The 13,694-nt window shown below is 42.6% G+C and overlaps 1 protein-coding gene across 1 annotated transcript in view; it reads right to left on the bottom strand.

Annotated features, from left to right (window-relative positions):
• The window catches only part of soat1 (sterol O-acyltransferase 1), a 64,097-nt gene extending 52,144 nt beyond the window's left edge, over positions 1-11,953 (bottom strand). Inside the window, exons 1-2 of the mRNA XM_072274018.1 lie at positions 11,687-11,953; positions 11,073-11,200 (exon numbers count right to left, since the gene is read on the bottom strand). Of these exons, the coding sequence (XP_072130119.1) occupies positions 11,073-11,175 (103 nt within the window). The 5' untranslated portion in view covers positions 11,176-11,200; positions 11,687-11,953. The remainder of the gene's footprint in view (positions 1-11,072; positions 11,201-11,686) is intronic.
• Between the last annotated feature and the right edge of the window lie 1,741 nt (positions 11,954-13,694).

The following is a 13,694-nucleotide window of genomic DNA, read 5'->3' as shown; positions in this document are numbered from 1 at the left end:
CAGCCTGTGAGTTTGATGTCAGTGATGGGTAAATTGATGGAAAATATTCTTAGAGATGGTATATATAATCATCTGGATAGATAGGGTCTGATTAGGAACAGTCAACATGGATTTGTGCGTGGAAGGTCATGTTTGACAGATCCTATTGAATTTTTTGAAGAGGTTACTAGAAAAGTTGACGAGGGTAAAGCGGTGGCTGTTGTCTATATGGACTTCAGTAAGGCCTTTGACAAGGTTCCACATGGAAGATTAGTTAGGAAGGTTCAATTGTTAGGCATTAATATGGAAGTAGTAAAATGGATTCAGCAGTGGCTGGATGGGAGACACCAGAGAGTAGAGGTGGATAACTGTGTGTCAGATTGGAAGCTGGTGACTAGTGGTTTGCCTCAGGGATCTGTACACACTTCCTCCCTTACCACCCACCATTCAGGGCCCCAAACAGTCCTTCCAGGTGAGGCAACACATCACCTGTGAGTCGGCGGGGGTGATATACTGCGTCCGGTACTCCAGATGTGGCCTTCTATATATTGGCAAGACCCGACGCAAACTGGGAGATCATTTCACTGAACACCTACGTTCTGTCTGCCAGAGAAAGCAGGATCACCCAGTGGCCACACATTTTAATTCCACGTCCTGTTTCTATTCTGATATGTCTATCCACGGCCTCCTCTACTGTAAAGATGAAGCCACACTCAGGTTGGAGGAACAACACCTTATATTCCCTCTGGATAGCCTCCAACCTGATGGCATGAACATTGACTTCTCAAACTTCCGCTAATGCCCCACCTCCCCCTCGTACCCCATCCGTTATTTATTTATATACACACATTCTTTTTTTCTCTCTCTCTCTCTCCTTTTTCTCCCTCTGTCTCTCTCACTATACCCCTTGCCCATCCTCTGGGTTTTTTCCACCCCTCCCCCTTCTCTTTCTCCCTAGGCCTCCTGTCCCATGATCCTCTCATATCCCTTTTGCCAATCAACTGTTTAGCTCTTGGCTCCATCCCTCCCCCTCCTGTCTTCTTCTATCATTTTGGATCTCCCCCTCCCCCTCTCAAATCTTTTACTAGCTCTTCTTTCAGTTAGTCCTGACGAAGGGTCTCGACCTGAAACGTCGACTGTACCTCTTCCTAGAGATGCTGCCTGGCCTGCTGCGTTCACCAGCAACGTCGATGTGTGTACTGGGTCCAATGTTGTTTGTCATATACGTTAATGATCTGGGTGACAGGGTGGTAAATTGGATTAGTAAGTATGGAGATGATACTAAGATAGGTGGTGTTGTGGATGATGAAGTAGGTTTTCAAAGCTTGCAGAGAGATTTGGGCCAGTTGGAAGAGTGGGCTGAAAGATGGCAGATGGGAGCTTAATGCTGATAAATGTGAGGTGCTACATTTTGGTAGAACTAATCAAAATAGGACATACATAGTAAATGGTAGGGCATTGAAGAATGCAGTAGAACAGAGGGATCTAGGAATAATGGTGCATAGTTCCCTGAAGGTGGAATCTCATGTGGATAGGGTGGTGAAGAAAGCTTTTGGTATGCTGACCTTTATAAATCAGAGCATTGAGTATAGGAGTTGGGATGTAATGTTAAAATTGTACAAAGCATTGGTAAGGCCAAACTTGGAGTATTGTGTACAGTTCTGGTCACCAAATTACAGGAAAGATGTCAACAAAATAGAGAGAGTACAGAGAAGATTTACTGGAATGTTACCTGGATTTCATCACCTAAGTTACAGAGAAAGGTTCAGCAATTTGGGTCTTTATTCTCTGGAACGTAGAAGGTTGAGGGGGGACTTGAATGAGGTACTTAAAATTATGAGGGGGATAGATAGAGTTAACGTGGATAGGCTTTTTCCATTGAGAGTGAGGGAGATTCAAACAAGAGGACATGAGTTGAGAGTTAAAGGGCAAAAGTTTAGGGGTAACATGAGAGTGGTTGTTGTGTGGAACGAGCTTCCTGCAGAAGTGGTAGAGGCAGGTTCGATATTGTCATTTAAAGTAAAATTGGATAGCTATATGGACAGGAAAGGAATGGAGGGTTATGGGTTGAGTGCAGCTCGGTGGGACTAGGTGAGAGTAAGCATTCGGCACGGACTAGAAGGGCCGAGATGGCCTGTTTCCGTGCTGTAATTGTTATATGGCTATAATTATCACCCGTTACCCGATGCAAGAACAGACAGTACTACGGGAGATAAAGCAACAGCTTTTTTATTTAGTAGCTCGCTACTGGAGAGAGAGCACTTAGGCACACAAAAGGGCACGTATCAGTGGTCTCTCCCCCAAAGCACAGAGACACAAAGTTTTTATATCATTTTTGTCATGTAGCAGGAAACAAGTTTTTAGCTACCCCCATGGTCACATGCCCAGCAACAGTGGTATTTTAAAGACAAAGACCCTTTGGTTACCTTAAAAGGCAAAAGCCATCAAACTCAGACAATGCACACGATGAGGTAGTTCCTCAATTTTCAACCGTAGTTTTCACATTTTTTAGACAGAATAATCAAATTACTACATTATGTCCTGTAAGTGAAACAAGGATCGCAAGGTCATATTGAACCTTTGTCCAACTTAAGAGTATTTATAGAACTAGCTTACGAGACAAAGACAGAAAAGCGGAACTCAATTCACAAAACTTAACTTCTGCAAAATTGTCAGTCCGAAAGCAACACAGGCAGACCACCCAGACAGAAGTCCAAGCAAGGGTATGCTCACAAGGGTCCAGAAACCACCCTCCAACCCCTTCAACGTCTCACTTCAATCACCTGGACAATAGCATTATCAGGCCGCTGCTTGATAACAGCTCAGCATTCAACACAATGATACCCTCAATTCTGATTAACAAGCTCCAAATGCCGTCGAAACAACAGCCTGGCACTCAACGTCAGCAAGACTAAGGAATTTATTGTGGACTTCAGGAAGAAGTCAAGGGAACACACACCACTCCTCGTTGAGGAATCAGCAGTGGGAAGAGTGAGCAGTTTCAAGTTCCTGGGTGTCAACATCTGAGGATCTATATAGTGATGCAATTGCAAAGAAGGCAGGACAGCAGCTATATTTCATTAGGAGTTTGAGGAGATTTGGCATGTCACCGAAGACGTACCATGGACAGTATTCCAGCTGGTTGCATCACCATCTGATATGGAGGGGCACAGGAGCAGAAAAAGCTGCAGAAAGTTGTTAATTCAGCCAGTTGCACCATGGACACTGACCTCCATTTTCAAAAGGCACTGCCTCAGAAAGGCATCGTCCACCATTAAGGACCCCCTTCACCCAGGACATGCCCTCTTCTCATTGCTACCATCAAGGACGTGGTACAGGAGCCTGAAGACAAACACGTTAATGTTTCAGGAATAGCTTCTTCCCCTCTGCCATCAGATTTTTGAATGGGCAATGAACATGACCTATTTTGGCTCTGTTTTTAAATACTTATTATTTAATATGCTTATTTTTTTTTAATATACTCACTATAATATAGCTGTTTTTCTTATGTATTGCAATGTACTGCTGCTGCAAAACAACAAATGAATTAAATCTGATTCTGATTCCTGGCATGTTGGGACTTCAGTATGAGAGATTCGATGAACTAGATTTGCATCCAATGAAGTTGATAAGAACAAGATAGCTCATTGAAACTTAAATTCTCTTACGGTTAAACAGACTGGATGGAGGGGGGATCATTGCTCTGGTTGCCAAACTCAGGATGAGATTAGGGTGTCACAAGGGCAGATATTAGGCTGAGAAGGTAGAGGAATAGTTTAGAACAGTGAACTGTGGAGTTTGTGGTTGTAGCAGGGTGCAGCTGGATGTATTTCAGGAGATAAATATTAAATGCATCAAGGGTTTGTGGAAAAATATTGTATTGAGACAGAATTTACCAGAAATGTCAGAGCATGCTCAAAGGACTGTTTGGCCTGTTGATACGTTTCTATGTAAGGAACTACCATCTTGTAACTTTCTCTTCAAGTTCTTTAAACCTCAAATTAAGATAAAGATTTGTGATTAAAAAGCACTAACAAAAAGATGTGATAATATACTAAGACAAGAATGCCATCAGTATAGAACATACATTTTTTTGCTTAAGATATAACATTGCTAAATTGTAAACTTCTGTGGCAGATGTAGATTTCCCAGTTGTGCTCCTGCATTCAAATACCGATGTAGAAACATACAATCATCTGCATCAATGAATCACGTCATCTAACCAGACCCAGGTTGCAAAGGTGACAATTCAATTGTAAAGTTACGTATCATTATTTGATTCACTTATTTTTTTGTAGTTCAATGTTTTATAAGATTTCAGTTACTTTAAAACATTTAACAGTATACTTCTTTTTGTAACTTTTGCTTATATACACCAGTGATACTGACAGATGTTTGGGGTCTATGACAACCAATTTGCACAGATGAATGAGCTGTCAGACAGGCAGGGTTTACCAGTAATGAATGCAAAGACTCTCTCACTGATCTCCTTGGGATCAGCTAACCTGAAGAAAGGTCAGAAATGGTCGATCCATTCCAAAGCAGTCTTAACGGGAAGGCAACCAGTAGACTGGCTTGCTCTACTCACTATAGACTCAAAACTGTGTAAAGAGATGCTGTTCAAACTCCATCTACAAGTTTGAAGATGATACCACCGTAGTGGGCCATACATCAAAAAGTGATGAATCAGAGTCCAGGAAAGAGATGGGTGCCTAGTGACATGGTGTTATGACAATAACCTTTCCCTCAGTGTCAGCAAAACAAAATCAAGTCACTGACTTCAGGATGAGTGACAGTATGCGTTTACCTCAATGGTACTGAGGCCAAAAATCCCAGGACACTTTACCCCAGAAAAGACTACCATGACCATGAAGCCTTGCGTGGGAACCTGTGCGCGCATGAGCCAATTTTTTTACCCCACAAATCGGTTTTGCCTTCATCTTCCCAACTATAATGTACATACATTATTTCTATTTTATATGGGCTGTGTATTTATCATATCATTCCTGCTTTTACTATATGCTAGTGTTATTTATTTTTGGTTTTGTGTGTTATTTGGTATGATTTGTTAGGTTATTTTTTGGGTCTGGGAACGCTCAAAAATTTTTCCATATAAATTAATGGTAATTGCTTCTTCGTTTCACACCATTTCGGCACGAAAGGTTTCATAGGAACGCTCTACCTTAGCGCAGGAAATACCGGACAAACCAATTTAGCCCAATATACGGGATGTCCCAGCAAATACGGGACAGTTGGCAGCCCTACGTTCAAGTTCAACAGTGCGTGACAGGGAATGAGGAAAGGTGCAGCTGACTCATATCGTTTCCTCACAGCCAGGTAGCACATGCTTTGCGGCCTGGTACCGGTCCACGGCCCGGCGGTTGGGGACCACTGCCCTATGCAATATCAACATTGGCCTGTCCTGACCAGGCATGTGGGTGCTATGTCCGAGAAGGCCCACCAGGGCTTCCTCAAAAGGCTAAAGAAATTTGTCAAGTTCCCTTTGACCTTCACCAAATTTTGATCAATGCACTACAGAAAACACGCTACGTAGATGTATCACAACATGATATGACAACAGCGGTGCCTGCAACTGCAAGAAACCGTAGAGTTGTGGACAAACTCAATACATCATGGAAACCAGCCTCCCCTCCATGGACTCTGATTATGCTGGTTGCTTTACTGAGGCAGCAAGAAACATAGAGAAAGACCCCAGCCTCAAGGACATTCTCGTTTCTCCCTCCCCCTCCCATCGGACATAAAATACAAAAGGCTGAAAGCATATACCATCAGGCTCAAGAACAGCTTCTATCCCACTGTTGAGAATACTGAACAGTTCCATGGAACAGCAAGATGGATTCTTGACCTCACAACCTACTTCGTTATGCCTTTGCACTTTATTATTTAACTGCACTTTCTCTTAAGCTGCAATTCTTCATTCTCCACTATTATTCCTTGTGCGACCTGTATGAATGGTATGCAAGACAACTTTTCCCACTATACCTCAGCACATGTGACAATTTAAACCAATTTAAATTCCAATTCTTGAGCAAATAGTTTTAAAAATTGCTTGATGCGAACAGAATAGCAATTGATTCAGCCCTGTTAAATCAGTGATTTGCTCTGGATTACACAAAGGACATCTGTCATTAGATATTAAAAGGACTGAAGAAAACTCACAATGTCATCAGTTTTTTTAAAAAAAACCTTAACATAAAAGAATATAAACATATGAGTAAAGTCCACTACCCCCAACAAGTGTAACTCAGAATGGAGAGAATAAAACATAATTAGTCCAAAGGAAAAAAAATTAAAGGCATTCAAAAATACAGTTCATAACATACTTGTTTCATATATGAGACAACACCTTGTGGAGAAAAGTGTGGTGAAAGACCAAAGCACATTGTACAAAACCTGTTTAATAAAAAAGGGGCAAAAATGTCAGTCTAGTTAAAATAAAAATGCAGCAGTGAAAAAGTAGACCACTAATGATACTGGCTTATTATTTGAGGACGCTGCTAAATTTATCAATTTAAATATCAAACACAAACAACCCTGGGCTGGGCTGCACTGCACCAGAATGCTGCAGACATAAGGCTGTGTGCTTAGCTCTGTTTTACTCACTTACAAGAAAGAGGCTAGGAACAGCTCCAAACCCATTTTTAAGTTTACTGACAACATCTCTGTTGTTGGTCAAATCAAAGGTGGTTACTACACAAGAACAAAAGAGCTGATTATTGACTACAGGAGGAGGAATCTAGGAGGTCTATGAGCCAGTCCTCATTAAGGGACCAAAGGCCACATCAACACTTTACTTTCTTGGAAGTTTGAGAAGATTCAGCACATCACCTAAAACTTTGACAAGCTTCTATAGGTGTGTGGTGGAGAGTACATTGAGTGGTTGCATCACAGTCTGTTATAGAAACCAATGCCCTTGAACGGAAAAGCCTACAAAAGATGGTGGATACAGCCCAGAACTACAAAATAAAATAATTGATCAGCTGAAGCTGCCCAAAGGGACCAGGGAAAAAAAAATCAACTTTAATATCATAAGGCAGTCAGTCCTGTTCAAGGGTTTGGCTCAGGAGATAAAATATTCCAGCACTGACTCTATGGAATAACTGCGCAAACCATGAGCATGAACAAGTCACATAGTAGCTGCTATTCAAGAAAAACCACACAGGACAAAATGCCCAATGCTTGGAGATGCTCAACTCTCTAATCACAGAGTTTCCAAATCACACTGAACTTCCAAAAGTTGTTTGGCTGAAATATTGTACAAATCTCTCTTCCCCCACCCCCACCCCATCCAAGATGCCCCAGTCTTGCCAATTTACGAAACTGTGCTTTCTGCATCTAGTTCAATAAGTTTACAAATAGATCTGGCAGAAAAGTTAGTGAACACTAAATAAGTACAAGACAGCTATTGAATATCACAGAATTAAAATACCATTATACAGGGGGTCATTCAGCCCATCAAGGATATACCAGCAATTCCATCCTTCAACCCACCACATCCATACAAACCATCAACTATTCATTTATACTAATCTTCTATGAATCCCATTTTTATTCGGGACAATTTAGAGGCAAATTAACCCAACAACTCACAAACCTTCATGATGTGGATGGAAACCAGAACATGCAGGGGAAACCTACAGGGAGAACTTGCTAACTGCATGCAGACAGCCATCCAAGGTCAGCGTTTAACCTACGTCTCAGGCAGAGGGGGGAATGGGTCTACTAGCTGTACTGAGTATATTGCAAATTGGTGCTTGTAATATATATATAATACATCAGAGAAACTAAACATTGGTTGTGTGACTGGACTGAGGAGCAGCTGTGCTCAGCTCACAGGAATGACCTGGGTTTCCAGCTGCCTGCCATTTTCATTCACTACCTGATACCCATCCCCCATTTTGTTTTGCCTCTGGCCTCCTGCATTGTAATGAACAACAAGTCATCTTGCAACTATTACCAATTTATCTAACTTCAGATTATATGTTCTTTCTTCCTACACAACTATTTCTGCCGTTGCTTTTTCTTTTGTAAAAACCAGCAGGTACAGAAAAGATTCACAAGCATGTTGCCTGCACTGAAGGTTTCAGGTTATCGAGAGGCTGGATAATTATTGACTCATACCATACAGCAGAGTCCTTCAGCCCAACATGTCCACTCTAAGCACTCTGCCCAGTTGCATATCCCTCCATACCCAACTCATTCAAATACCCATCTACCTCATCCATTTCTCATAGTCTGACTTAAATCTGGCAAGTTCTTCTCTGTCATGCGTATCTAAACCCCAAACTCCTCCACCCATGTAAGTGGCAGGTTCAAAATCCTACTGTTTTTCACTTGAAGAGACTTTCCCCCACATCCTTTACCTCCTGAGATGTATGCTAATGGATAAAGTTTTATGCTAATTGCACAGTCTAAGCATAATCTTGATCAAAGGAAGAGATTCAATCAACCACCCATTACACTTATCAGTCTTGGACATCAAATTGTCACTCAATCTTTTTACCATAAGCAGAGAGAAAACATTTTTTGCTGATCTGCTCAATTTCCTCATTCAGGTAAATCTTCTCTGCACATTCTTTCAAACTTCTAGAATCTCTTCTTAGTTAGTAGTCGCTTACAACCAGCTGCTTAAACAAGCAACACACATAGAAGTTGCTGGTGAACGCAGCAGGCCAAGCAGCATCTCTAGGAAGAGGTACAGTCGACATTTCGGGCCGAGGCACTTCGTCAGGGCTAACTGAAAGAACAGCTAGTAAGAGATTTGAAAGGGGGAGGGGGAGATCCGAAATGATAGGAGAAGACAGGAGGACGAGGGATGGAGCCAAGAGCTGGACAGTTGATTGGCAAGAGGGATATCAGAGGATCATGGGACAGGAGGCCCAGGGAGAAAGAAAAGGGGGAGGGGGGGAAAAACCCAGAGGATGGGCAAGGAGTATAGTGAGAGGGTCAGAGGGAGAAAAAGGAGAAAGAGAAAAAGAATGTGTGTATATAAATAAATAAATAACGGATGGGGTATGAGGGGGAGGTGGGGTATTAGCAGAAGTTTGAGAAGTCAATGTTCATGCCATCAGGTTGGAGGCTGTACACAGCATTTAATTTTGTCCTCACAAAGCATTGGTATAAACAAATCCAGGGGTAGGATTTGCGCATTTACTTAAGAAAGCAATGGAAACAGACTGATAATTACCTCTCAACTGCTTCTGCAACACATGAAAGTACTTCCTCACTTAAAGAAGTGGCTGACTGGGCAGCTCCTCCTCCCTAATTCATGAAAAACAGCATCACCACTATGTCTCAGAACACTCTGGGCTCACATGAGATATCAGCGATCCAAGACTTGTGCAATACAGGAAAATGTGCATGTTAACTTCCTTTACACTCTCCTCACTCTTGCAGTTTTATAACTGCTCATCTGCTGGGTCTCATGCTTTACTTATGAAGCAGAAATAGCAATTGGCTTAAGACAGTTTCCTCCAGAAGCTTTCATTAACTCCTACAGTCTTCCTGCTTCATTGTGAAGGTATATCTTCTTCAACTGTTGAATCTCTGCTGGAAGGAAAATAGAGCTAAAAATAGAAAGATAGAAAACCTACAGCACAATACAGGCCCTTCGGCCCACAATGCTGTGCCGAACATATAACATTAGAAATTACCTAGGGTTACCCATAGCCCTCTATTTTCTAAGCTTCATGTACCTATCCATGCACTCACCACTCTCTCCGTAAAAAACTGACCCCTGACATCTCCTCTGTATCTACTTCCAAGCACCTTAAAACTGTGCCCTCTCGTGCTAGCCATTTCAGCCCTGGGACAAAGCCTCTGACTATCCACACGATCAATGCCTGTCATCATCTTATACACATCTGTCAGGTCACCTCTCATCCACCGTCTCTCCAAGGAGAAAAGACTAAGTTCACTCAATCTATTTTCATATGACATGGTCCCTAATCCAGGCAACATCTTTGTAAATCTCCTCTGCACCCTTTCTATAGTTTCCACATCCTTCCTGTAGTGAGGTGACCAGAAATGAGCACAGTACTCCAAGTAGGGTCTGACCAGGGTCCTATACAGCTGTAACAGTTGAAGGCCAATGCACCATATGCCTTCTTAACCACAGAGTCAATCTGCACAGCAGCTTTGAGTGTTCTATGGACTCGGACCCCAAGATCCCTCTGATCCTCCAGACTGCCAAGGGTCTTACCATTAATACTATATTCTGTCATCATATTTGACCTACCAAAATAAACCACCTCACACATAACTATTAAAAAATTAATGTAACTTTCAAATGATTTGGAATCAGTCAAGTGGCTAAAACAAAGTCTACAAGCTACCCTCCCCTCACCGAACTGAAGATTCACCAAAATTCAAGATGTACTGTTAGAGGTGGTCATCAACCTCAGTCATCCAATATCATCAGTATTAGTATATTAAAAGCTCAACAACCATATGGAAGGATAGTCATTAGGACCTCCTGACAAACAGATGCCCAATGACACACCAGAATTCACAGATCATATTTTCCTTGACGACTCTCCACCAACGCCAATACATATTGAAACAGTCACCTCAGCATTTTCTAGTGAACACCAGTCCAGAGTAGTGTTTTGTTTTAACCAATCACTCTTACCGCAATGGGATAAAACAATCGTTATGAATGGCCATTAACTACACATACTGGACTACATACATTAACTTAGGTCTTGGCAGCTTTTCCAGATAAATATAAAACTGCGGGAACCTTGTAAACTTGGTAACAATAGATTCAGTGTCTGATCAAAAGTCATCGATTTAGTTCCACCACTCTCGCCCTACAAGCTACCCGGCTAAAGCAAAAATTAAAAAACTGTTGGAGGAACTCGTGGGCGGGCGGCTAGCGGGGTTGGGGGAGGAGAGAAGATCAGGTAACATTTGTAGAGGAAAATGAATGGTAGAGTTTCCATGCTACTTGACCAAAGGAGCAATCTCCAGCCTTTTTTTTAAAATATAGAATCGAACAACGCTACCTTCATCGTTTCCTTCTGACATTAAACGGAATGAATACAGCCGAGCACGAGGGAGGATAAACTCACCATTACTGACCGATCGGGCGCACTCCGGCCCAGGTACCTCTGAAGATCTCATCTCATCCTCATCCAAAGACTTAGCAGACACACGGCGGCCTCGCAGCGTCATTGTTGCCCCACTCGCCACCAGCTTCCTGTCGAAAGTGGGAATAAAAAACATTTAGAATAACCGAGAGCAATGAATTGGAGGCCAGACAACTGAGGTCAACGCTGCAGCTGAAATAAGCCTACACCGAGCCACTTCAAATCAAAACTTTTTGTTTTCACCGTCAGACAAGTTAGTTAAGGATGTTCCCTACAACATTATGTCTAATCCAAAACAAGTAACACGACATTAAATACTAAGATTTCGAAAATTTAAACTGGTCAAGGGTCAGGTTTTAAAAGAAGTTCGGTAAGTCAGACGACTCAATAGGGCATTATTTGAGACGGAGATTGGTAAAGAGGGGAGAAATGCGACTTATGAGCAGCTACTGGGCCAGGTTTCCGTCGTCAGGCCATTTTCCCTACATACGAGGATCTGGTCCACGGACTCCTGAGATACAGCACGTGATCTGGAGCCAGCGTACATTTGGCATTAGGTTGGAAGGAAGAGAACTTGAGGAACAGGAAGGAGATACCTGAAACCGGCAACAATTGCCCAGCTCCTCGTTTGGTCCGATATGAAACGTCTGGGTCCGAACGCCGGCGACGCACAGAGCCCGCTTCGCCGAACGACCGCCGACACGTCGCCTGCTTCCCCCACCAGCAAAGGAGCGGCCGGCCTCGTCACGCCGCGAGGTCACTTGTGCTGTTCACCGCCGACACCAGTGTAACTGTTCCCGGTCTCGGCGCTCCAAAGGACGTGACTCACAGCGTTTGTGTGCCGACGCAGGGACGTACGGCGAGGAGCTGCTGAAACGAGATTGCGCGGGGTGGAGAGAAATCTGTTTTTTTCCTGTGTCCGCTAGTAACCCCGTCCCAGCAAATGAGCACCTTTGTTTAATCGCGTCCCTCATTGTCTATCGGGTGGGAACAGCGCGGAGAAGGATACAAAAGAATAATTTAAAAACTGGTATTAATACAAAGTATCCTATTGGCATAATTATATTTATTTCTAAATAATTTTATATGTTTAAGAGCTGACACGCTCTCGTATGAAAAAATGCCATTAAATTATTCACTAAATTGAATTTTGCCTTGACCCCTGAAAGTTTACTCCATTTTTGTTGTTGTTTGTCTATAAACAACTAGACTTGTTGGGTTTTTATTTTATTTAGTGATACAGCGCGGAGTAGGCCTTTTCACCCCAGCATTCCCCGACAACCCCGATTTAAACCTAGCTTAATCGTGGAACAATTTACAACGACTAATTAATCTACCCGGTAAGTCTTTGGGAGGAAATTGGAGCACTCAGAGAAGCCCCACACATATAAATCTCTTAGAGAGGACGCTGGAATTGAACTCTGATGCCCCGAGCTGTAATAGCGCAGCGGCCGGCACAACGCTACCATAGCGCCCCCTCAGTTCTTTCATAATTTTTGGTGGGATATAGACAGCATTACCCGGTTTTACCTCAGAGATTCACAGTATGTAGCTATCGCTGCCGAAGCCAATAATTACCCACTGCAGTGCGTTCCATTCACTTAAAACACGGTGTAAAAAAAATTCTACTTCTGACACACTCCCCCTTTTATTTTCTTCAATCACTTAAAATTATGTTCGTTCTTTTTACCACCCTGGGTAAACGGTGCTGGCTCCCCACACCATCCACAGCTCTATCAAGTCTCCTCTCATCCTCCTTCACTCAAAACAGAAAAGCCCTAGTTTTTTCAATCTTTCCTTATTGGACGTTCTCTAATCCGGGCTTGATCCTAGTAAAACTCCACTGCACTCTGTCTAAATCTTTCCTCCTAGAATGAGGTGACCAGAAACAAACACAATATTGCAAGCTTGGTGCAACCAGAATTTTATGGAGCTGTAACATTACCTCTCTGTTCTTCAACTCAAACCCATGACTAGCAAAGGTCAACACAACATACACCTTCTTAGCCATCCTATCAACTTCCACGACAGCGTTGAGGGGCCTATGGACTTGAACCCCAAAATTTATCTCTTTCCATTAACTTTGTATTCTGACATCAACTTATACTTTATATTTGTTTCCTTAAGTTTTGCTGATGTTTTCTTTCTTTTGGCCGATTGGCAGGGGTGAGGTGGTGGGTTGATGCCATCGTTGTCGTTCTTTTCTGCGAGTCGGGTTGGGGAACTGTTATTGTTGCTTTTGTTCAAGTCGGGCTGTATCGTGGATTGTTATTGCTGTTTTTTTTCTGCGAGTGAGGGGGTTGGAGATTGTTACTGTTGCTGTTTATTTTCTGCGAGTGAGGGGGTTGGAGATTGTTACTGTCGCTGTTATTTTCTGCAAGTGAGGGGTTGGAGGTTGTTATTGTCGCTGTTTATTTTCTGTGAGTGAGAGGGTTGGGATTGTCATTGTTGCGGGGGAGGGGGATTTGATGTTATTGTCTCTGTTTTTCTGTGGGGGGGTTAGAGTCTGCGAGTTTTCTTTTTCATGCGGGGGGGGGAATTGTCTTTTCTTTCATCCACTCTATGGCCTTTATGTATTCCGTGGCTATCTGGAGAAGACAAATA

This window comes from Mobula birostris, chromosome 12 (assembly GCF_030028105.1).
Source record: "Mobula birostris isolate sMobBir1 chromosome 12, sMobBir1.hap1, whole genome shotgun sequence".
Classification (NCBI taxonomy): Eukaryota; Metazoa; Chordata; class Chondrichthyes; order Myliobatiformes; family Myliobatidae; genus Mobula; species Mobula birostris.
Note: the sequence above shows the minus strand (reverse complement) of the source record. Positions and strands in the feature narration are given on the sequence as shown.